At 46.6% G+C, this 24,329-nt stretch overlaps 2 protein-coding genes across 4 annotated transcripts; one reads left to right on the top strand and one right to left on the bottom strand.

Moving 5' to 3' along the window:
• Positions 1-3,216: 3,216 nt before the first annotated feature.
• Positions 3,217-14,198, bottom strand: TADA3 (transcriptional adaptor 3). 2 transcript variants are annotated; one of them, XM_028518344.2, is made up of 9 exons: positions 13,666-14,198; positions 12,725-12,964; positions 11,005-11,255; positions 10,780-10,885; positions 9,416-9,557; positions 9,222-9,325; positions 7,722-7,831; positions 5,814-5,999; positions 3,217-3,803 (listed from the first exon to the last, which is right to left on the bottom strand). In XM_028518344.2, exons 2-9 carry the CDS (start codon positions 12,929-12,931, stop codon positions 3,611-3,613), a joined length of 1,299 nt encoding a protein of 432 aa, XP_028374145.1. In that variant the 5' UTR covers positions 12,932-12,964; positions 13,666-14,198; the 3' UTR covers positions 3,217-3,610. The 2 variants fall into 2 exon arrangements, with proteins under 2 accessions (XP_028374145.1, XP_035886739.1); XM_036030846.1 differs by having other exon boundaries at positions 3,218-3,803; positions 12,725-12,979; positions 13,666-14,140.
• Positions 14,194-24,267, top strand: ARPC4 (actin related protein 2/3 complex subunit 4). Of its 2 annotated transcripts, XM_028518012.2 has the most exons (6): positions 14,423-14,573; positions 17,300-17,418; positions 18,864-18,975; positions 20,022-20,117; positions 21,104-21,274; positions 23,387-24,267. In XM_028518012.2, exons 1-6 carry the CDS (start codon positions 14,571-14,573, stop codon positions 23,390-23,392), a joined length of 507 nt encoding a protein of 168 aa, XP_028373813.1. In that variant the 5' UTR covers positions 14,423-14,570; the 3' UTR covers positions 23,393-24,267. The 2 variants fall into 2 exon arrangements, with proteins under 2 accessions (XP_035886740.1, XP_028373813.1); XM_036030847.1 differs by lacking the exon at positions 20,022-20,117 and having other exon boundaries at positions 14,194-14,573.
• The last annotated feature ends 62 nt before the right edge of the window (positions 24,268-24,329 follow it).

The raw sequence follows: 24,329 nt of genomic DNA, 5'->3' as shown, positions 1-24,329 counted from the left end.
TATTTATTTATTTTTTAGAGAGAGGGGAAGGGAGGGAGAAAGAAAGGGAAAAAAAATCATTGTGTGAGAGAAATATCTATGGGTTGCCTCTTGCACACCCCCAACTGGAGACCTGGCCCACAACCCAGGCATGTGCCCTGACCAAGAATTGAACCAGTGACATTTTGGTTTGCAGATTGGTGCTCAATCTGTTGAGCCACACCAGCCAGGACAAAAAAAAAAAACTCTTAAAAAAACCCCATTTTATTTATTTATTTATTTTTAGAAAGTGGGGGAAAGAGGGAGAAAGAGAGGGAGAGAAACATCAACGTGTGGTTGCCTTCCACGCGCCCCTCACTGGAGACCCGGCCCACAACCCAGGTATGTGCCCTGACAGGAAATCAAACCTGCAACCCCCTGGTTCCCAGGCCTACGCTCAATCCACTGAGCCACACAAGCCAGAGCCCCCCCACAAAAAAAAATCTTTAAAAAAGCCCACAAAAACATGTTGTACAGCGATATAAAAATATTTTCTTTCGTTATATCTTATCCCATAAGCTTTTTTCTAGTTAAAAATATTTTTAAACTTTTAAAACTTTTTTGTTAAAAACTAAGACACTAACACACAAGTTAGCCTAGGCCTACACAGGGTCGGGATCATTAATATCACTGTTTTTCACTTCCACATCTTATCCTGCTGCAAGGTCCACAGGGGCAATAACATCTCCTATGGCCACAATGTCTTTAGAAAACCTTCTGAAGGACCTGCCTGAGGCTCCTTGAGGAGGTATCACTCGTTTCAGAAATATGTTCATGGTAGTTAACTTGGTTCCTTCATTAAAAAAAAAGATTCTATTTATTTATTTTTAGAGAGAGGGGAAGGGAGGGAGAAAGAGAGGTAGAGAAACATCAATGTGTGGTTGCCTCTTGTGCACCCCTACCAGGGACCTAGCCCGCAACCCAGGATTGTGCCCTGACTGGGAATTGAACTGGCAACCCTTTGGTTCACAGGCTGGCTCTCAATTCACTGAGCCACACCAGCCAGGGCCACTTTCTTTTTTTTTAAATCAGAGATTTGGCCTGGTTGATACAGATCAATGGATTGAGCTCGGGCTGTGAACCAAAGGGTTGTAGTTTTGAATCCCAGTCAGGGCACATGTCTGGGTTGTGGGCTAGGTCCCCAGTGAGGGTCATGTGAGAGGCAACCACACATTGATTCTCTCCCTCTCTCCTTCCCCTCCCCTCTCTTTAAAAATAAAATTAAAACAAGATAAAATTTTTAAAAAATCAGAAATTTGTTTGTAAGCAGATAATGTACCATGAACACTTCTGCATATTAATGAAAACCTTCTGGTGTTGGATGTCCATGTTTTTGAACTTTTTAAGGAGCTTGTTGAGGTCTGCAAAAGCTTCTGCTAAACACTGCGAATTTTCTTGAGGTTTTTCTTATGGGATCTATCATATATGTAGTATGTTTTGGGCCAGAACATTATTATGCAACATATGACTATATTTATAATATTACCTTTCCCTTCTCACAATTCTAAGTTTGGGGCTTCAGGTCCCATCCTAACTCCTCTGCAAAGCTACGTTCCTGGAACTCTACCAATGATGCCTACCATTCTCATGATCTGGCTAATGAATGTGGAGATGAGTGGTTAAGAGTGTTAATTAAGAGTAGGGGGTCTGCAGCAGGGCTGCTGTGTGTAGTTGTACAGACTGTGCACTGCCAAAGCCTAGGAGCAGCATTCACACAGGCTGTAGGCAAGTGGGCCCCAATGAGTTGTGTAATCAAGAGCCACTGTCTGCAAGTCGGATGGACTGAGTGTGAATCTTGGCTCAACCACTTATCAATTGTTTGACTAAGCAAGGTACGTAACGTCCTAAAACTCAGGTTCCTTATCTGTGAATGGATGTTCTTAGTACCTACCATATAGGGTAGACAAGATTCAGTAGTTTAATGAGTTTAGAATAGTTCCTGGTAGCATTTACTGAGAAGAGAAACAATCTTGTCTCAGAATCCCTAAAGCAGTATTACAAAAGGCCTTTGATTGATCCAGCTTGGGTCACATGCCCATTCTTTGGACCAATAATTGTGGCCAAAAAGATGGAGTACTATAATTGGCCAACCTTGGGTCATTTGTCCAACCTAATTTGACAGTCCCACAAGAGCCACATGGAATGGCTGAGTATATAAGAATGCTGGTTGTCTTCATTTTTTAAAAAAAATTTTCATTTATTTATTTTTAGACAGAGGGACAGGGAGGGAAACATTGATCATTTGCTCTTACATGTCCCCAAATGGGGATCTGGCCTGCAACCTCCTAGGCATGTGCGGTGGGAATCAAACCAGTGGCCTTTTGTTTCACAGGCTGGCACTGAATCCACTGAGTCGCACTAGCCAGGGTCATCTTACTTTGTTGTTTTTTTTTTTAAACCTTATCTTTATGGATCAGTTCACAGGTCATTTCCTCAGAGAGCCATCCCTTCCGCCACAGTAAACTGCAAATTATTCTCAATTTGAGGCAGGAACAAGAGCTATTTATTCTATCTTCCTGCCAGGGCTGCAGAAGAGACACTGTTAGTGGCCTTAACAACATCTATTTCCCCTTCTTACTCAGATCTTTGTTGGGTTTCACTATCTCTCCCCATTGCCTTGACTTAGAGGGAAAGCACTCTCGCTAATTTACACCCACTAGAGCCATCCCTTGCCACAGTGGTTGGTTCAGTAATGGGTATGTGAGACTTAATTTGGGCAAAACATAAGGGTGTCTAGAAAAGGCTTCTTGCTCTTTTGGATGGGCTGTGGAAGTCAGCTGGCTCTTTCCTGCCCTCTCTTGTGCTGACTGCAAATGAGGAAGCATTTGGCTTCCCTTGACTGCTACTGGCTACCACCAAACGGCTGGAGGGGAACCCAGTTTAGGTTGAAAGCTGTCATTGCAGAAGACTATGGAGACGCCTGGACCCTTGATGGCCCTGAACTGCTGCACTGGCCAAGCCTGGAGCCACCCTGCCCCAGGACCATCAAGCCCCTAGTCAACATATTTCCTTTCTTAATCCACTTTGAGCTGGGGGTGTTGTTACCTGAAACCACAAGTATCCTCAGAATATACTTCCTGGTGCATTCAGGGGAGAGTGGCACACAGGTAAGAGCCACCAAGCATGCTCTCCTGAACCGTGGCCAGCCACACCAGTTGCCTTCTACCCCACAATAACAGACATTCAAAGATTCTGGATGCTTTTTAAAAAACCACAGCAGTCACTTTACTCTTTAAATTTGCACTTTACAAAACCACAAAGGAGAAGTCCTTGAGGGAGTGAGGGGTAGGTGTAGGGGAGTGGATGATGGTAAAGAGGGAAAGAGGAAAGCCCAGAAATGCCGTCTCCCTCATCTTGGGGACCAAGCAGAGACTGGGCCCCAGGTCAGCCCAACAGGGCCTCTGGTATCCTGGCTGTACAAAGCTAGGCCAAAAGACTTCGGTGAAAGGCCACAGCCCTCTAGAGATGGTTGCCGTATGACATTTGACAGTCAGCCACAGGCTGAGGCTTCCAGCAGGCCAAAGAAGGAAGTGGGCCTCCCGCCCCATCCTTTCCCAGGCCAGGGGAAGACAGTCTGAGGCAGGGGTGAGGGCTACCCATCCAGCAGCTTTAGGATGCTCTCCCGCTCCTTCAGAGTCTTCCAGGCCTGGTCTTTCTCCTTCTTGGTGGGCGTCCGCTTCTTTTGCCGGGCGGCCATGATCTTGCGGAAGGCGTCCATGACCTCGTTGTCTGCCATGCGGACCCGCTGCCTCAGCTCCTGCCGGCTCACCTCCTCCTTTGCCAGCCTGTGGGGACCAGGCAGCCAGGTGTCATGGGAAGCCCACATCCAGAATGGGTCCCCTCCCTCTTTCAGACTGAGCCCACCCACAACCCCAGAATGGCACTCCTATGGACTGTTTCAGACCAAAATGAAAAGTTACTGAACCACATTTATATGGTGCTATGTGCCAGTTACTATCTTAACCTCTTCAAAAACATTAGCTCAGTTAATCCTCATAACAATCCTGTGAAGTAGGTATGAAACTGGACTCAAGAAGGGCAAGAAACACCCCAAGATCCCACAACTAGTGAGTAGATCTAAATCAAGGCAGGCAGGCTCCAAACAATCTTTTAAAGGTATCTTGGTGCCAGCAGAAGACCTGCTTACTTGAGCATCCAAATCCCAGAGCAACTAAAGATCAAGGCAGCCTGAGGTCTACAGGAGGCAGGTGGGATGCTAAACTGACCCCTCTGAATGGAATCCAACTCATAAATCCCATTAATGGGAGAGCTGGAAGATTGCTTAGAGATCTGATCTACTCTAACCTGTTAAAATTCCAAAAGGGGAAGCTGCTGCTCAGGGCAGAAAACACCTTAAGGCCCTGCAGCTGGTCCCAAGCAAGGCTGGGGGCTGCACTCTGGCCTCTGATAGCCCCAAGCCAGTTCCTTCTTAGTTCCTGCCCATTACTTCTGTATCTAGACATCTCTGCTTCTTTCTCCCCCCCCCCCAACTCTTTTATCTGTATTTTTCTCCTCTGGCCCTTCAGACAGAACTAGAAAGAGGCTTTGGATTCAGCCTTGGGCTCAAGTTGAATCTTGGCTGTTTATTGGCTGTGTGACCTTCAGCAGGGCCCTTGCTTCACTAGGCCTGTATCGCCTGCCCCAGGGTTGCAGTCAAGATTAAACAGGAGGTTACACCGAAAGCACCTGGTACACAGCCAGCATTCAGGACTCTCTGTCCTTAAACATCCTAGCAGCTTCTCATCAACTACCTCCTTTTAATGGTGCACGTGTTTATCACAATCACCCACTTGGACACTGCAAGCCCTTTGCTCTGCCTCTCTTGCTAGCCCCAGCACAGCGCTTACATGAGGCAGAGTTGGCCAAATGAACAAGTGTGCTCTGCTCTACTGGTGCTTTGTGAGGCAAAAAAATAATATTTGCCTGTGAGAAGCAAGACTTAGTTGGGCTGCTTCTCTAGCTTCTCACTAAGAGGGCAGTGACTACCATGATCTCCTTCCAGATGTCACCTACACCCTTGTTGTGACCAATGTAGGATGAGGGATGAGAGTCAATATGAAGTGAATGACACTGTGACCAATTCCTTAAATAACTGGTCCTAAACACTGGGTAACTGCAAGTGAAGGGCCAATAATGGTCACAGATGCTGAACAAAATGTTAACGGTTGATGAATGTAAGTGGAGAGTATATTGGTATTCATCGTACTATTCCTCCAGATTTTCTGGGTGTGTAAAACTTTTCATAAAAGACTTTGGGAGAGAAAAAAATAAGCATAAAAAGATTTTTAAAAATAAACCACACAACATGAATATAGTTAATGCTACTGAACTCTACACTCAAAAATGATCTAGAGGGTCACCCTGGCTGCTGTGCCTCCGTTGGTTGGAGCATCATCCCATAAACCAAAAGGCTACAGGTTCAATTCCCAGTCAGGGCACATGTCTGGGTTGCCAGTTTGATCTCCAGGATGGGAGCATACGGGGGGCAACTAATCGATGTTTCACTCGCTCATAAAAAAATTAAAAAATAAATTAAAGCTATGTTTTAAAAAAAATGGTTTAGAGGATCAAGTTTATATCATGTGTCTTTCACCACAACTGTAAGCAGGATTAGAATCTATTTGAGACATAGTCTGTGGCTTGGTGCCTGGCATTGACAATTTTTTCAAGGCTCTCCAGGTGATTTAGATGTCTTGCCAGTTTGGGAAGCCTGTCATAAAGGCCCCACAGAGTGACAAGCAATGGCCAAGGTCTCGTCAGCCAAGCCCTGGCCTATGCGTCCTGTCCACACTTACCTCAGCAGATCGTGCTTCTTGGTGCGGTTGTGGGCACTGAGTGCCTTCAGCTCAGCCTGCCGTTTGCGCAGCTCAGCAAGGACCTCGTCCTCTGAGTCCTCTGCAGGGCGGTCCTCAGACTCCAGCAGGCCCTGGGCGATCAGCTCCTCCTTGATGCGGCTCTCCAAGGACTTGGTATGTGGCACACTGCAGGGGAAGGCAGCCCTGTTTAACAGCCAGCTTTGAAGGGAGACCGCCCCCAGAGGTTCCCAAGGTTAGTGAACACCTTACTTTCTCTTTGGGCACCCCTCTATATCTGTCTAGTTAAAAAAGTAGAGAGAGACAAATCTGGTCTTGTTTCAAACACAAGCAACATATATCCATTGCCAAAAAACATATAGAAAAACTTATAATGCCAACAACCCAAAGAGAACCTCTACGATTTTGTTATATTAACATTATTTTGCTATGTCGTTAATGTCACATATAATATACACATATTTCATTATATGCATTTTTAAAGATTTTATTTATTTTTATGGAGAGGAAGTGAGGGAGAAAGAAAGGGAGAGAAATATCTCTCAATATGCAAGAAATACATCGAACTGCTGCCTCTCACACACCCCCAGCTGGGGACCTGGCCCACAACCTAGGCATACACCCTGACTGGGAATCAAACCGGTAACTTTTTGGTTCATAGGCCAGCCCTCAGTCCACTGAGCCACACCAGCCAGAGTTATATATTTTAATCCAATCGCAAGGACACGTTTATTTTTATTGGTTTCTGAGAGAGGAAAGGAAAGAGAGAGAAAAACATGGTTATCTCCTATACATGCTCTGACCATAGATCGAATACACAACCTAGGAATGTGCCCCGTCTAGGATTTGAACCTGCAACCCTTTGGTGTATGTAATGACACTCCAACCAGATGAGTCACTAGTCCAGGGCGCGTGCACGCACACATGTCCTCCCTTATCAGCAAGGAATACATATGTTCTAAGATTCCCCCCAGTAGCTGCCTGAAACCGTGGATAGTACAGAACCCTATACATACTGTTTATATATATATATATTTTTTTTAATTCATGGTGCTAATTTATAAATTAGGTAGGCATGCTAAAAGATTAACAATAATAATAGAACCATTGTAACAATGTACTGTAATAAAAATTATGTGAATGTGGTCTTTCTCTGATAACCAACTGGTAACTGACACTACTGAGTGAGCCGCAGGTGGGCACAGGGCACAGCGCAGACATGCTGGACAAAGGGACGGCTTGCGTCCCAGGTGCGATGGGGTGGATGGCATGAAATTTCATCATGCTACTCAGAAGAGCACACAATTGAACACTTACAACTTGTTTATTTCTGGAATTTTCCATTTAATATTTTTAGACCACAGCTGACAGCAAGTAACTGAAACTGTGGAAAGCAAAACTACAGATAAGGTGGGGACTACCATGCTATGCACATTCCAGATTTTATTATGTATTATTTTCAGTCTTTGTTATAATTTTTTCCCGTGTACACAAAGTATGCCTTAAATAAAAAAGGGCCGCACTGTATTATGTTACAACTGACATCTTCCTGACTCAGCACTGTAGTGTTTACATCTCTTCATGTCAATTAACTACATTTCTGTAATGCAGTGACCAGCTGCAAGTCATTCTGTCAGACAGAGCTATGACGATTTAGCCAACCACTGACTTTGGCTGGGCACTTAGGCTGTTTACAGTACCAATGGGCTGTGATCAACAGTCCAGCACTAAGTTCTTGCAGAAATGCCGGGCCAGGGCGCATGTTTGAGATTTTGGGGGGCTTTCTCAAACTTCTCTCAGCTTCCTTGTTAAGACCTCCCTGTGTCTAGATAGACAGAAGTCAACAGAAGCAGGGGACAGACTGTGAGGTGTAGATGGGACACCACTCACCTGAAAGGCTTGTTCTGGTTTCGAGGAGAAGTGCTTGCCCCATCAGCCCCTGATTCTTTCCCAGACATGTCGGGAATAGGAGAGTCCTCCATAGGGGAAATAATATTTTCCTAGAAGACCACATAAAGGGTGGAAGGAGAAGAGCTATAGTATTTCCATTTTCCTGCTCCCCTCTGACCTACATGGATAGTCCCTGCAGACCAGAAATGTCCTTTTATCTTTCCCCTCTCAACTAGTGCAGGAAGCTCTTCTAGCTTCCAAAAAGCTTTGATCATTTTAGAAACACCTTTTTTGTTGTACTGATTCCCAAAGAAGGAAGCACAGAAGAGCGATGGCAGCACTAAGTGAGAATAGTGAGAATAAATGAGGTTTGTTAAGTGTTTGCAATGCACCAGGCACTGTGCTGATAAGCACATTGTGGCAGAGGCTGCCAGCTGCCCAAAAGCCATTCTTCTGTAGCAGCTAGGCTTATCGCTGCCATGTACACTACACTTCCCAGCCTCCCCTGCAGTCAGGTGTGGTCAAGTAACAAATTCTCTCCAGTGGAAAGTGATTAGAAGAGATAATCACTTTCCACTGCGTTCCTTCATACACTCTTCCTGGGTCTTTTTCTGTGGGCTTTGACTGGCAATCACACCCAGAGTGACTTTATGCAGAGTGAATGGTTTTGTGTTTTTGTTTAAGATTTTATTTATTTAAGTTAGAGAGATGGGGAGAAAGGGAAAAAGAGAGGGAGAGAAACATAGATCGGTTGCCTCTCGAACGCACGCTGACAGGGAACGCAACCCGCAACCCAGACATGTGCCCTGACTGGAAATTGAACCAGTAACCTGTCATTTTGCAGGACAATGCCCAACCAACCAAGCCACACCAGTCAGGGCCAGAATGAATGTTTAAGATGGCAAAGCCACCACAGCTGGTGTCCCTGTCTGATGCTGTAGGGCAGAGACCCCCACCCACACCTCAGCCAGCCTGAAGCAAGTGCCCCACACTGTTACATGAGAGAAACATACACTACTGTGTTTGGCCCAGAGAGGAAACCAAGGCTCAATGAGGCGAAGGGATGTGCCGAAGGTCAGAGAGCATAAAGAAAAGGGTCTCTGAACCTGGAGTTTGAGTCCTGCTTCTATGTATCAGCTATGTGACCTCAAACAAATAGTTCCCCTTTTTTGAGTCTCAATCTTCTTGTATGTAACACAGGGCTAACCACTGTCCTTGCCTCCAACGAGAGGATGTAGGGAAAGCCACTTGCACAGGGCTCAGCCCAACACTCAGCAAAAGTAACTGTGAAGTAGAGGCTACCTTTGGGGGAGGTTAGAGACTGGGAGGGGCATAACAGGGGCATCTAGGACGCTGGTGATGTTTTATTATACAAGTGTGCTCGTTTGTGAAAAGTTATCAAGCTATATGTTTATGACTTATGTACTTTTCTAAATGTATAATATACTTTAATAAAAAATGAAATAAAACATTAGTTGCAGTTTGGGTTGGGGCACTCACCTCCACCAAGGCCTGTAGGAGGCGCTGAGTCAGGGCACCAAACGGGCACCCATCTTCCGGCTGCTCGTGCTGGGCCTCGGATTTCTTCAGCAGGGCATCCACATCTGCAGCAGGCAAAGAAGTGGTGGGCAACTGGGCTGAAGTGTGGGGACTCAAGTCTTGGCCTGGGGTAGGCAATGAGGTGAGGGGCCTACCTTTAGTGTCCAGTTCGGTCAGTGGCCCCATGAGGCCTTTCTTTTTGTCTGCCACAGCTGCTGCCCGGGCTCCATCCTTCTGCTCCTCTAGCAGGTCCTCCTGTGCCCAGCGCTGGGAGTAGTGCTTTCCCAAGGGCGGGATCTATAGGAGAGATCCCACAGACTGAAAGGGGTAAATACAGGTCCTCCCTCCCTTCATCCTTTCTTCCTTCCTTCCTTTCTTCCCTCCCTCCCTCCCTTCCTTCCCTCCCTCCCTCATCTGCCTCCCAAGTACCTGCCTCAGGGTGGAGGCCTGTGCCTTGTGTAGGTGAGAAGGGACAAAGGAAATAAAATCTCTACACTCAATCTAGTAAGGGAGATGGGTACATAAGGAACTAAAGCATACACAGAAGCCAATATGGAGCAATTTCCAGAATACAAGTTACAGAATGGTGTGTGTTCACGGCACATCTCAGGTCACAGCTCTTGTCTCTAGAGGCCTTGGGCTCAGGAGAGGAAATAGTCTTTTGTAATTACTTGAATTCATTACTGCCAAAGGGGTTACTTTTTCAAATAAAATTTTTAAAATTCAAATAAGTATCAGAGGTAGATCAAGGTCTTGCAGCAGCCCAAAATGAGACCAACTTTCTCCTGGGGAATCTGCAAAGGTGTTTTGGTGGATGTAAAGTGAGATCGGGGTTTGACGGGTCAGTCAGTCTGCCAAGGGGAGAAGAGCATATGAGGAGGCCCAGAGTGAGCAGGGACCCTGTGTCGGACTGCCGTAAGGGTAAGGTGCTTGGTGGGGCTAGTGAATGCAGCAGTGAGGAGAGGGCACAGCCAAAGAAACTGGAGAGGGGCACTGGGCAGTGTTGCCAAGGACTGAGACACTTGGACTCAATCCTGTGGGTAGTGGAAGCCAGGAGAAGCCCGAGAGCAAGGCTGTGTCACATCTGAGTATGACAGTGAACCTATACTTTGTTCTATTTCCTACTTTCTTTAATGGAACCTGTTTTATTTTCATCATTAAAAAATAAACTTTTGAATATTAAAGAAAGAAAAGCCCCTCTGGAGGCAGGAAGTAGTAAGAGACTGTTTGGGTAGAAGCTGATGGAAGCCTTGAACCAAAGCATAGGGGATGGAGATATGCCAACAAGGGACATACTGAAGTCAATGTCTTAGAACATGGTAACCACTTGGATGGGGTAGAAGGGAGACCATGCAAGGAGAAAGCTGAGCGACTGGGTGTTGGGTGGATTAATGAGGCAGACAGGATACTAGGCAGGGTAGGGGAAGGAAGATGATACATGACTTTAGGATCTTTGATTCTGATGCACCTCCAAGTCCTCTTGTTCTCCACCATGTCTGCTAAGGCTCAGGGTTTCTACCTTGTAATGTTCAGCCTCATCTTCTGGGGGTTTCAGTAGCTCCTCTAGTGTGCGCACCTCCTCACTGGTGATATCAGCACAGTAGGGCTCCACCGAAGCCCAGAACCTACAGAGAGAAGCAGATCCTAAGTGGGGACCCCATGCCCCACCAGCCTCAGCCCAGGGCATCTCCACAGTCTCCACTTCCCAAATCCCAAAGCCCCTCTAAGTTCTTTGGTTCAGAACCTGTTGGGGGCATCATTCTTGGGGATCCGCGGCACGTCAATTGGGTCATCAGTGAATTCATATTCCTGGATCTTGGGCTGAAGATTTTTGGATTTGGGTCGCCCAGGGCCAGGGCCCGGTCCATGTCCTGCCTTCCCTTCCAATTTTTGCTTCTTGGGCTTCCCATGTTTGGGGGGAGCTCCAAGCTCATGGTCTCGACCCAGCTTCAGGAATCGTCGGTCACCTTTCTTATCCTGCCAGTCAGTGAGGATCTGAAATTCAGAGACTGTCACTGAGGGGGAGAAGGGAAGACACAGGACAACTCTTTCCCCAGTGAAGAATTAGGATCTAGATCCTGAGGAGGCATCAAGGTCTTTCCCGATCCCCCTTTTATTTAGCAAACTCCTGCTCCTTCAAACTCAGCTCCTTTTCTGTGCCCATCTCATAGGATTTTATTCATTTAATTCTCACCATTCCATTCTTTTGTCTGTATTTTCACTCACCTCTGTAGAATTCAGTACAAAAGCCACACAAATTACCCCAGTACATGCTAGCTCTGGGAAAATACACTGGTGGTTAACTTTCTGGTGAAGATAAGCAAGAACCTCCCAGCAAAACTTCACTGGAATGCCTCCTCTGCATCAGTTACAGTTTCTTAGCTACTAATATGCAACGGACTGTGCCACAGCCCCACCTGAAGAGCATCAGTGAATTCCCAGGGCCCACAAGTTGACTTTATCTATCCTTCGAGGTCCAGTGGGAATGGCATCTTCTTCCTTTAAAGTTTCTGGCACTTTGCACCTATGCTGTAGGCCCAGTCGTGTTGTATAGCCATACTAAAAGGAAGAGCATACTTGGTCTTTTCAACTAGATTATAAACAACTGGAGACCAAGAAGCTCATCTTAACCAGCTCTATTCCCCAGGATCTGGCATAGCACCTGGCACACAGACCTCAGGAGAGGTTTATGCAATGAACAGAAATAATCAGAGTAATACCAATAATTAACATTTGAAATGCTGACTTAGTGTCAGACACGGGGCTGAGCCTTTGCAAAAAATCTCTCTTAGTGCCGCAGGTTCAATTCCAGTCAGGGTACATGCCTGGGTTGCAGGCCATGACCCCCAGCAACTGCACATTGATGTTTCTTTCTCTCTCTCTCTATCTCCCTCCCTTCCCTCTCTAAAAATAAATAAATAAAAATCTTTTAAAAAATCTCTCTTAACCCTCACAAAACTTCTGAGGTAGGTCCATTTTTCAGCCCAGTTTGCAGATAAGGAACTCATGCTCAAAAATAGGACGTAACTTTCCCAAAGTCACACAGCTAGGAAACAACAACACTAGCAAATGCTTATGCCAGGATTCAAAAGCAGGTCTCCATGCTAGAGTTCCCCTAGTGCCCCTAATCATATCACATCACCTAGTACTCGTCTGACCTCTGCCTCCTTTTAGTTGGCAAACTCCCTAAAAGCCAGAATTTACCTAATTACCTCTCTCTAATGACCTGTACAGTACCCACAATATAATGGAGGGGGGTGGTCAATAAATGTGTAGTAAATTAGCAATCTTGCAATTTATGAGGATGACACACATTCCTGCATATCACACAAGCCCAATTTGGGTCTCTCTCTGCCCCTCTAACCTCCTGTACCACAGGCCTTAGCCGATGGGGCTAACTCAATGACCCACCCATAACTTAATCATAGTCCATCCCTGGTGATGTTCTCTCTGTAGGGTATCACCTGGGTTTCAGCCTCCAACACTCGCAGGCGCCGACTGGCAGAGGAAAGCAGGGTCTCAAGCTCCAGCTGAAGAGTATCCAGCTCCTCGATGCCGATGCCGTCATCCTCTGAGCGGGCCAGCACCGCCGTGTAACGTGGACAAACTTTCAGGTGGTCCACAGACTTGAAGTCATGGAACTGCAAGGGGCAGTCCTTCAGCTCACTCATGGCCCAGGACACAGGACACTGGACACTGTGGAGCTGGAGAGGAGAAGACCATTGATGGGAGATAAAATGTCACAAGCAAAGCCCAAGGGCTCCCTCCATCTTAGGAGAGCCTCAAGGAGAAAGCCAGGCTTCGGTACCCTATTGACAAGGTTGACAACACAGGTCCTATTCACAAAGCACCTACTGTGCACCAAGCAAAGTGCAAACATTTTACCAGCCTCTCGTTGAATTCCTCACTCAACCCTATGAGCAGGTATCACCTGATCTCCACTTTACAAATAAGGAAACAGAGACTCTGTAAGGGTGGGTACATGCCCAGGCTTACCAAGATGGAAGCAGTTAGTTCTAAGTATGGGCCCTTCATCACCAGGATCTACTATGCCCTGTCTTCCCCAATGCTCTTCCATTTGTTCTCTTCCTCCTGGAGATCAGCTAAGCCTCAGTTCCAAGCATCCCATTCTTACAATGCTAATATTCGCTGTGCCTCCCAGCCTTGTCTTGTCTCACCCCTTCCCACCTTTGCTTCTGACAATAGTTAAGAATGTAGCTGGTAAGCCAGGCACACCTGGGTCCAAGCCCAGGCTTTATCATTTTCTATTTATGTGATCCTGATGATGTTACTTAACCTTCTCGAGGCTCTGTTTTCCCATCTGTAAAATGGGGACAAAGAAGTCTGGGTCTGTTTCTCCATATGAAGACTGAATCTGTAAAATGGGGATAACAACGGTACCTACCTCCCCGGGGTGTTCTGAGGATTAAGAGATGATGCTCGTCAAGAGCCCAGTTCAGTGCCTGGCACAGAAGAAGTGGGACTGCTCAATGGTTGGTCCCACCCTTGGGTCGCCCGATGCCCCGCCTTCAGCGTCCCTGTCCTCTTGGGACCCCCTAATGCGGCCCCCGCCCCTCTGCCTCCACACTCCGACCATCTACGGCCCCCGGGCCGCGAGAGGGGGCGGGGAGTTCCGGTTGGTGGATCAACCACCCGGAACTGGCTGTGAGCGGGCCCCCTGCAGTTGACGCGGGGGCGGAGAAACGCAAGGACGAGCCCACAGTGGCTTGCCGGGGAGGGTTTGCTGGCCGGCAGCTAGCCCACTGCAGGTGGGGTGAGGGGTATATGCCTCGGGTGTACCCGAGGGAACTGCCGGGGATGGAAGGCGGGGCTAGGCAGCCGGGCTTTCGGTCAGGCGGTTAGTCCCGCCGAGCCCCAAGGGCTGGCGGTAGGAGGGGCCCGGAGAAAGGATGGGGGGCGCAGAACCGGAAGGAACGAAGGTCTCCTCCGCCTCGTCCTGTCCAAATATGGTGCCCAACCTGCGGCCGGGCTGCACCATTGCATAACTATGGGGGAAAAAAGCGACAAAAAGGACGAGAAACTCAAAGTAAAAAGCAAGAGATGCATGGATAACAGGAGAAGATTGAGTACCTATTTGAAACTTAAAGAATTTAAAAAAATCAAGACAAGCCCAGCGGGAAAACTTATAAAGGACCAAGTTTTGCGAGGCTTCCCTTCCCCCACTCGGAGTACAGATGGTAACGTCCGGAAGTCCAGGAGGAGACTACGGCTGCGCTTCTGGCGAAAGGGCAGGCGTCGCGGGCCTGGCCACTTCCGCACTTCCGCTTTCCGGCCCAGCCAGCGCCCGCGATGGTGAGAGTGCCGGGACCCCCGGCCAGGGACGCCCCCCCTCCGTTGCCGCCCCGTCCCTGTTTTTCCTCAAAGCTGTGGGTCTGGGGGAGATACGGTTTTGCAGCGGAGAGGCCCAGAGCCGAGGGTTGGGGGCATGAGGAGGCTGGGAGAAAGAGGGCGGGGTAGGGGCCGAAGTGAGGAAGGGTCAAGCGGGTGACGCCCTGGTAAGAAGCAGTTCTGTTGGCTTCACCGTCTGGCTCTCTGGATAGGTAGGGAATACTCCTGATGCTTGGTGCAAGCCGGAAATGATGCTTCCTAGGTTCTTGGTAGTGTCTCTTAGGCACATAGTAGGCCTCAGCCCGTTGCAGAGATGCCGAGGCATGCAGTAGGGCCACGTCCCCAACCAGAATAGAACTTCATTAAATAACGCTGCTCTGTTCTCTCCTGCTCGCTTGAACCGAGTTTTCTAAGGGAAACGCCTACACTTCCGTATCCCATTCTTTTCCTTATCTCTTGCCTTGCTTCTACCGTACTGACAGATCGATCTCTTATGCTGCCTGCACCGAAACCCCTTTCTGGCTACAACTCAACCGTGTTAGTCTTACTGTAGTACGTAAGATCTGATACTACTGATTCCTTCCTCCCAGGAAATCCATTTGATAAATGTGGGCATTCGTGGGAGTTAAGTGGTTTAGTCTCCTGGCTCTGATGACCTTGTGTATTCTGGTGACTCCTAAATTTGCCTTCTTAGCTCTCTTTTGCAAGATTTGTCTGGCTGTCTTGAAGACACCTTGACATTAGGCCTCAAGAGCAAAACTCCACTTCTCCCCTAAACTTGCTTGTCCTCCTTTGTTCCTTATATTGGCTATACCTCTCGATTTTTTTTGAAAAGCAAGTTTGTTGAGTTATTACATGAGGCTATGTCTATTTTAATTGTGAAAGGGCAGGTGTCACTCAGCTGGTCACCTAAAATTCAGCCTTTTCAGATTTACCATCTATGAATTTTGACAAACACAATCTTGTAACCACTGCTACAATCAAGGTACAGAAGTTTTCTAGCACCTCAAAATGTTCTCTCAAGCCCCCTCCCCCAACCCGAGGCAACCAGTGACTTTTCCCCCTATACTTTTGTCTTTTCCAGATTGTCGTAAATGGAATTGTTCCATATGTAGGCTTTTTAATGTAGCTTCTTACCATAATGCATTTGAGATTCATCCATGTTGTGTCTGTCAGTAGTTATTCCTTTTTATTGCTGTAGTATTTCATTGTACTGATGGACCATAGTTTGTTGGGAGGTGTTTTTATTCCATGATCATCTACATCTTGTGTCAGTGTAACCCCTGTGATACTCTGCTCATCCTCTTCCACAGCCCCAGTCCAGGCTCTCATCAGCACTCTTTGAATAACCCTCTCTGCATTATGTCTCACTTCCCTCTCCAGTTCATTGTCCACAGAACCTTCATGCAGCTGTAGTCATACAACTTCCCCCTCAGAAAGCCCCAGCAGTTCCTTATCACCATAAAAGAAAAGCTAAACTCAGTAGTCTGGCATTTGAGATTCTTCATGAATCTCCAGGCTACTATTGCAGTATCATCTACTGAATCTAAAATATTTCCCATGTACAGCAATGTTGCACTTATTACTATTCCAGAACTCTTAATGCCTTGTGTTATTTTAACCTTGCTTAAAACACTACTTTCATTCATTCGTTTATTGTACAGAAAATGAATAAGGCACTATATACATATGTTAGGTACTAACAGAGCTAGGTGTAAGATAATGTAGATTTGGATAAAGTAGACATGGTCTGCTGACCATGAAGCTGACAGTCTAGTGAAGGAGAGATCACTTTACTAAAGATGTATGATGATTGTATAAACATGTATGACATTGTAAATTATGAGAAATGCAATGAAGGGGAAGCCAAGAAAGACTTGTCTGAGGAAGGAAGACGTATTTCCTGAATAACTCACCATCTGAAGGATGACTTAGGCGAAGACAGGGTAGCAAAGCCTGCAGATAGATGGTTCAGCATGTGTGAAACCCTGAGGTGGGAAGGAACTTGGCTAACATAAGGAAATAATAGGCCAATGTAGCTAGAAGATGACCCTTCTAGTGGGACTTTCCTTCTATCATTGTAAAATTCTAATCCTTTTCTATCTTCAAGTAAAAGCCCACTTCTACAAATATAACTTGTAAATCTATGTCACAGTTATCCTTTATATTGTATTTTTCCCTCCCCATTGAGCTGTTTAAGGGTAGAGATGGTATTAATCATCTTTGAATTTCAAGCACTTAGCTCAGTGCATAACACATAGTAGAATTACCCATTTTTTTGCTTAAAAGATAGAGGATAATTATTTACCTATAAGCCTCTAGACCGGAGTTTATCAACTTCAGCACTATATGGGGCTGAATGATTCTTTGATGCGCATTGTAGAATGTTTAGTGGTATGCTTGGCCTCTCTTCTCAGTGCCAGTGGCACTCCTATCCCAAGTAGTGTCAGTGAAAAAATCTCAAAATTGCTGAATGCCCCCTGGCAGGCAAAATGCTCCCGTTGAGAACCACTGGTCTAGACTTAGAATGGAAGGTACCCTGAAGGCCTCATCTGCTCTGTTTACTTTGGTGTTGGAGAGCCCGGCACCCCCAGCACCCCCAGTACTGCCTGGCTCCTGAGTAGCTAGAGCAGAGGGCCATTGGGTTTGGTGAGACAGATTCTGATCCTCCCTTGGGGTTTTTCCTACAGACTGCCACTCTCCGCCCCTACCTGAGTGCCGTGCGGGCCACACTGCAGGCTGCCCTCTGCCTGGAGAACTTCTCTTCCCAAGTTGTGGAACGACACAACAAGCCGGAAGTAGAAGTCAGGTAGGGAAAGAAAAGGTCGAGTGTGGGGATGGGTGCAGCCTCAGATGGCTATTGTCTAGAATGTGCCTTGAACTTCTATTCTGGCATTGTTGGGACCACAACAATTCACATATTTTGTCTTGCTGCCAGATGGGAACAGTGGTTCCCAATTTGGAGTTCAGAAAATAGGGTCAGTGGGTTGGCAGGACAAAACCCAGGGGAGAAGCTACTCTGGAGCCAAGATTGCTTGACACAAGGTAGGACTTCCTGTAGTATTACCAAACCCACTGGCAGTTTGAGAAGAGGATGGAGAATTTGGTTATCTGAGATGTTATCTCTGTTCTTTCCTAATTTAAATATGAATGATTTAAAAAAGATTTATTTGTTTTGGGGGGAGAGGGGTAAGGGGGTAAAAAGAGAGGGAGAGAGACATCGATGTGCAAGAGACACACTGACCAGCTGTCTCTTGCACCCTGACTGGGAATTGAACCAGCAACCCTTTGGTTCACGGGCTGGTGCTCAATCTAGTGAGCCACGCCAGCCAGGGTAAAATCAAAGATTTTTTTCCCCCGACCAACCTGGACTCAATATATCTCCTGCAAATATTCTGCAATTCTGCATTTTGGATTATATTCTTTTATCTAGTTTATGTTTACTAAACAAGTTGTTATTTTTACTCCTTAAAGTTTAATCTGGGACATACATATATAAATGAGATACATGGTATTACCACACTGTGCTGATATGATTGGAATTTTTTTTAAATGACAAGATGTTAGCATGTGTTGTGTTATGTTTCTGAATATACATGGTTTCCACTAGGCATTTCAACAGGACAACAGCTCACAGACACCACCACCACAGTGATTACCATTACATAGATCTGGGAACCCAGAGGCATCAAAACGGGGGGCTGAGCTGGGAGGGATCTTAATGCTGAATAAGCGAATCATTAGGGGTTGATCATTAAAACATGCCAAACTGTGTTAGCTTGTCCTTCTCTCTGAGGTGTCTCTCTCTTCTTATTCTTTAAATGGTGTGTGGGTTTGTCTGTAGTTACTAAATTAAGAGCTACCATTTGCAAAGCTCCTACCTTGTGTTGGATGCTTGATCCTCTTTGATCTATCTCTCTCAGTCCTTGCCAGTGGAACAGGAATGAGTCATTTTACAGATGAGAAAATGGAGATTCCAGTAGGGTAACTTTCCCAGGGAAAATAACAGGAGGCTGGATTTCAAAACCTTTCCACCCTGACTCCAGAGCCTATGCTCTTTGCATTGGAGAGTACGCTCCCTGGCGCCCATCTGAGAGTGCCCTCATTCTGTTTGTGAGACGTCCTCATTCTGTTTGTGAGTCTCCTGTTCCTTGGACTACGGTCTCAGATAGTGATTCCAGGACCTGCTGTGGGATTTCCCTGAACAGTGTGTCCCTCTCTAGTACAGCGGCCTTTGTGACATTGTGTTTTCAGGAGTAGCAAAGAACTCCTGTTACAACCTGTGACCATCAGCAGGAATGAGAAAGAAAAGGTTCTGATTGAGGGCTCCATCAACTCCGTCCGGGTCAGCATTGCTGTGAAACAGGTGAGCTCACCATGGAGCCCCCACCTCTTCAGGAAGCCAGGGATCCCCATCTGAGAGGTGAGGGTGGATGGAAAACCAGACTCTGTTTCTTCAGATGTACCCAGGAAACAGGTAGAATGAAGAGAGAGCAACTCCATCTTTTAGGCTGCCCTGGAATAAGTCCAGTTCTGAAAAATAACATAGTACCACTACTAGTGATAATCATAAACTCTGAAAGTAAGATTAAGGGTAAAAAACAAAGTGCAATTTCTTATGTTTCCTCAAACAACATTTTACAAATGTCTGACATTCCCACCATCCCCATCATTTTTGCCATGTCTATGGACTACCTAGACAGTTACTTATTTAATAGTTTTCTTTAAATTAGGTTAGTTTCTTTAAAAGAAACACAAGTGGAAAAACAGTATCGCTTGCCAGGTGGAGGGAACTCTAAAAAATACACATAATGAAACCCAAACTAATTATGTTGCCTACAGAAAACTCTGCTCCTGGGGCCCACTGTCATTGTTAAGAGGAGATTACCAAGTGTTGGGGACTATTCAGGGCATGCCAGTACCCAGCTGAAAAATTTTTCTTTTAGAAATCTTTGAGAGCTCAGCAGGGAGAAATGGTATTGTTTGATATTCAGTGCTATTAAAGTGGAGGCCACCTAAGGTTATCTCCAGTACCCCAGGTGAGGTATATCACAGACTCTGGGAAATGCAGCACTAGTGAAAGAAGAAAAGGAAAGGCATCTTTGAATATAGGCGAGGACTCTGGAAGGAGAGGATAGAAGACTCAGGTTCACCAGAGTTACCTCTCTGGGTGGGCAGAGATTAGGTCATGTTATACTGCTGTGCTGGAGAGGCTCTAATGTTGTAGAGCTCCCCTTCGGTTGGCAACCAAGTGCCCATGATTCAGAGTTCAGGCAGTGATCACTCCCAGTACCAAAGCCCACTGCCTCCAGTGAGCCTAGGGGATATTAGGTCAGAGGACCAGGCTACAGATTTCTGTTGGCATAGGGTATCAGCTTTAGGGAAACAATGTTTCTGCTTTGCTCTCAATAGGCTGATGAAATTGAGAAGATTTTATGCCACAAGTTCATGCGCTTCATGATGATGCGAGCAGAGAATTTCTTTATCCTTCGAAGGAAACCAGTGGAGGTGAGACCATGTGATTCACATGATCATAATACTCAGGATTCTATCACTGAATCCACTGTCACTGGCATGGAATTGTTTCTAGAATCAGGATTGCTATTTCTCCGGCTGTAGGGCATCTACCTGCTGCTTAAGTTGGGAGTCGGCCTTCATATCAGCTAGAGTAAGGGGGATTGGCTTAGGAAAAGTTAGGTCTGCCTCAAGCATGGAAATAGCAAAAAGAGCAGACACATTGTTCATCTTCCCAGAGCCTATAGTTTAGCAATGGAAAGGACACAATAAGTCAGACCCTGTCTGAACTTTGCCACCAGCTGATCTCATAGCCTCAAGGATACAATTGACATTGGGTCAGTCGTTGCTGACTTTGTACTTGAGTCCTCTCCACAGACTCCGGTCAATTTGACCTAAAATATCTTTGGTAACCGAGCAACTACCACACAGAGCAGCGCACACCATCATGAGATACATTAGATGTGTTGGAGACGTCCTCATTCTGATCTAAAATCTTTCTTCCAGTCATAGATCTAGCCTCTGAGGCCACCCACAATTAGTAAAATTACTCCTGCACACGCAACCCCTCTGGTAGTTAGATACTCCATTCCATCCCTCTTCCGTAGCATCTCTTCTCTTCAGACTGGATGTCCCCTGTTTGATTAGATTCTTCTCTAACAAGATTTCAAGTCCCTTCACTTTCCCCTGACTCATTCTGAATGCAACTATTTGTGCCTTAGTCTTCCCTGACATCTCATTTACACAGAACACTCACCTGGGTTCAGCTCATTGGATCTAGCCAACATAGACGCCCCATGAGAGCGGGTGGGCTACAAATAGTTGCATTCAGACTGAAAGGTGCGTCGCCCGAGAGAAGACCACAGCCAGCTGGAAGCGTGTGACTGAGCGAACGGAGAGAACATAGACAGCCGAGTTCCCCTTGGGACACTAATATTCTCCTGCTTCTTCTCTTCCTCTTTGCTGTCTTCCTTCCCTAGGGGTATGACATCAGTTTTCTGATCACCAACTTCCACACAGAACAGATGTATAAACACAAGTTGGTGGACTTTGTGATCCATTTCATGGAGGAGATCGACAAAGAGATCAGTGAGATGAAACTGTCAGTCAATGCCCGTGCCCGCATTGTGGCTGAGGAGTTTCTCAAGAATGTAAGTAGGGGCCTTCCTGGTTTCCTTCCAGGGGTAAGACAGAGCCATGGGTCCTGTTGAGAGCTTAGCATCTGGCGGGAAAGTGGTGCCAGTGTGTGAGTGTTCCCTGAGGCCTCTAGGATCTCTAGTGGTGCCTCAGGGCTGGAGGACCTGAGCTTCATCTTTGAGAGCTGTAGGACATTCTCCATAACTGGGTGTCTGGGGGATGTCTCTTGTGGTCTTTTATGAGGACTTAGATGCTGATTTCTGCATCTCAAAATGAACACAGCTTCCTTCCCTATATCTAGTTCAAACCCCAAGCGAGGCAAATTAAATCCACATGTAAATTTTTCTAGGAATGTAGGACAGTTAATCACAGTGTAATTCCACTTCTCAAACAGACTTAAATATTTTCCTTTAGTGTCTGTTTCTCAGGCTTGAAGTCATGATTTCATCAACCTGCTTTCCATCACTTTCCTGGCCTAAGTCCTCCAGATCCCTCTTCAGTTGTCTGTGCTGTCCTAATTGAAAGGGCTACACTCCTCTAAAGAGGAGGAATCGTAAACATTGATGAACTGATGACACAGTCATTCTTGTTTAGATGTTCAGGACATGCCTTCTTATTTTTCTTTTTCTTCTTCCAAACAGTCTTTAGTTTGTTGACATGTTCTGCTCAGAGTTGACTGTGACCCTTAGATGGTGGATTTAGTGTTTATTCCTGCCAGTGCATACAGACCCAGCCCAGAAGAAGCCCAGATTCCTATAAATGGAAATTACACCCTCTTCCCCTGGGCATTAACTGTATCGAGGGCAGCCAGTGTGCAGAGCAGCCATACTGTGCGCACAGGGTGGCGTGCCTGGTCAGGTCACATGGGCTGTGCGGTAGCACGGCTTGAGTGAGTCCAGGCTGCACCGCCTTCCTGGGCATGGGGCTGGGGCCAAACTTCTGAGCTAAGCCTATTTTCTCAGAGGCAAAATGAGGAGACTGAGTAATTAATCTGAACCTTGTCAGTGTGGTTGAATGATGAAGAAAAGTATGGAAAGCATGTCATTTGGCACATAGTCAATGTTCTATGTATTACAGCACCAATAGGAGGCTTTTGGATTGAACTGTGAAGAAAAACAGTTCTTGTCCTAATTTAATATTTAGATCCTTCATTCATCAATCATTTTTATGACAATTACATTTCTATAGTTATACAATTAAAAGTACATTCACATGTCTCATTTAATACCTTAAACAATCTTTGAGTCAGGTGTTAATCCCCATTTTACGGATGAGTAAACTAGGGATTAACAGGTTCAATCACCTACCCAAGGTCCCTCAGCCAGTAAGTGGGAGAACCATGACTTGGAGCTAGATTTCAGACTCAAAGATCTAGAACAGTACTTCAGTCTCTGGCAGGGGTCACACACTCAGCTGCCTGCCAGGGCTGGGCAGGGTAACGGACACGCGTGAAATGGGGAGTGTGGGGGCCTAGCAAGCACATGCCTCACCTGAAGAGGATCACCAGCCCACAACTTCACTTACAGCTTTTCAAAAGAAACCCAGAATCTTTCATATTTTCAAGGTTGGCCACTAATTCATATTCTTTTAAACACTGGGTGGGCCTTATTCTGCTCATTTTCAGGCTGGGCCATTGTTGTGTAACTGCTGGTCTATATAATGTCCAGGGCTGGTCTTGGCACCATGGGGGCACTTGATGGCAGAAAACGTTTCAAGGGCCTGTCCTGGTTGGACCACACAGAGCTTGACACAAAGTACTCAGCTCTCTGAGTCCCCAAGCCCTGCATCTCTAAATGTGGCAACTGCTGTTCACCAAGTGAGGTACTGTGACAGTGCTTTCTAGCAGCTTCTGTGGCATGGCCAAGGGGAGCTGTGGAAAAGCCCATAGCACCTGTAATTTCTCAGCCTTGGCTGATGCTGGGTTTAGGGCCAGTGCTCCAAAGGTCACTGCTGAATTAGAGCATACCCACAGGGGTGTCTTGGGACCAACCCTGCCCCTCAGATCTAAGCAGAGTGGCAACTCTTGGGTCAGCTCACCTCCCCCACTCCACCTCCCCCCACCCTGCAGCAGGCCTACTGGGGTATAGCAGTAACTATTATTCACCTTCTCTTGATTCTCTTGACAGTTTTAAACATCTGGTTGGATCTCGTGGCCTTCCCCATCAGAATCCTGTGTCTCTGCGAAGTCGTCCTGGAGTTACTTCTTGGAGCGGCAGTGGAAGCAGAGGAGGGGAACTGGGTTGGGGTGGGCATCAGAGGTGGGAGGGGGGGTGGTGTGCTTGCTAGCTGGCAGCAAAGCAGCAGTGGACCTGCCCCAAGGCCACACGTGCCTGGTCAGGCTGGCTTCTGATGTTCAGTCCCCTGGGCTGCGACAGATTTTTTTTTAATGTCTTGAACTTAAACTGTGCTTGTAGGAGACTGTAATCTTTTTGTCTTTTTTTTTTTTTTTTTTTAAACAAACAATCTCCATCTCCAGTGGCTGTGACTGGTCCCAGTGATTGTACCTTATTGGTCGCTGTGGATCTGGGCGGGCCTGGAGCCAGAAGGCGACTACTGTTCCTCCCCAGTCCACCCCATGTGGGGAGGGAGGGAGGTTTCAGACTCTAGTTCCTCTCCTTTGCCCTCTTATTCTCAAGCCTCCTTGGGCCCATTAGCAGTGGCCAGCTTCCTGAGCTCTGCCTAAAGATGGCCATCCAGCACTGGTTGGGGACAAGGGCTGAACCAGTGGCCACCAGCCATGCCTAGGAGCTGGAGCGAAAAAGCCAGGTAACCTCTGGCCACAGGGGCTGCTTCAAGCCCTCCCAGCTGAGAGGGGCCAGTGTTTCGCCTTGTCTGTCAGTGCAGTGCCTGTATTAAAGGTAGAGAGGTGAGTCCTGCCAGATTCCTGGCCGGGGCCCTTTCAGCCGCTCTGGCTCCTCTGCTCCTGTGCTCGCTGTACCTTTTCTTAATCCAGTGGATCCTCTCTCCCCTGATTAAAGTCTCTTCTCGCCCCTTTGGGGCTGCATGAGGTCTGGGCTCTGTGTGTATATATCAAAGGGGTGGTAGGCTTTTTCCTTAAAACCACATGGC

This window comes from Phyllostomus discolor, chromosome 7, assembly GCF_004126475.2.
Source record: "Phyllostomus discolor isolate MPI-MPIP mPhyDis1 chromosome 7, mPhyDis1.pri.v3, whole genome shotgun sequence".
NCBI classification, from domain to species: Eukaryota; Metazoa; Chordata; class Mammalia; order Chiroptera; family Phyllostomidae; genus Phyllostomus; species Phyllostomus discolor.
The sequence above is the reverse complement of the archived record's forward strand: the minus strand, read 5'-3'. Positions and strand labels throughout refer to the sequence as shown.

Coding starts and splice junctions, on each gene's coding strand:
- TADA3 (XM_028518344.2), bottom strand. CDS start 12,931: ATGAGTGAGCTGAAGGACTGCCCCTTGCAGTTCCATGACTTCAAGTCT. Junction 11,256..12,724: donor TGTTGGAGGCTGAAACCCAG/GTGATACCCTAC, acceptor TCTGAATTTCAG/ATCCTCACTGACTGGCAGGA. Junction 3,804..5,813: donor AAGAAGCACGATCTGCTGAG/GTAAGTGTGGAC, acceptor TGGTCCCCACAG/GCTGGCAAAGGAGGAGGTGA.
- ARPC4 (XM_028518012.2), top strand. Junction 17,419..18,863: donor AAGCCGGAAGTAGAAGTCAG/GTAGGGAAAGAA, acceptor TTGTGTTTTCAG/GAGTAGCAAAGAACTCCTGT. Junction 20,118..21,103: donor TTCGAAGGAAACCAGTGGAG/GTGAGACCATGT, acceptor TTCCTTCCCTAG/GGGTATGACATCAGTTTTCT.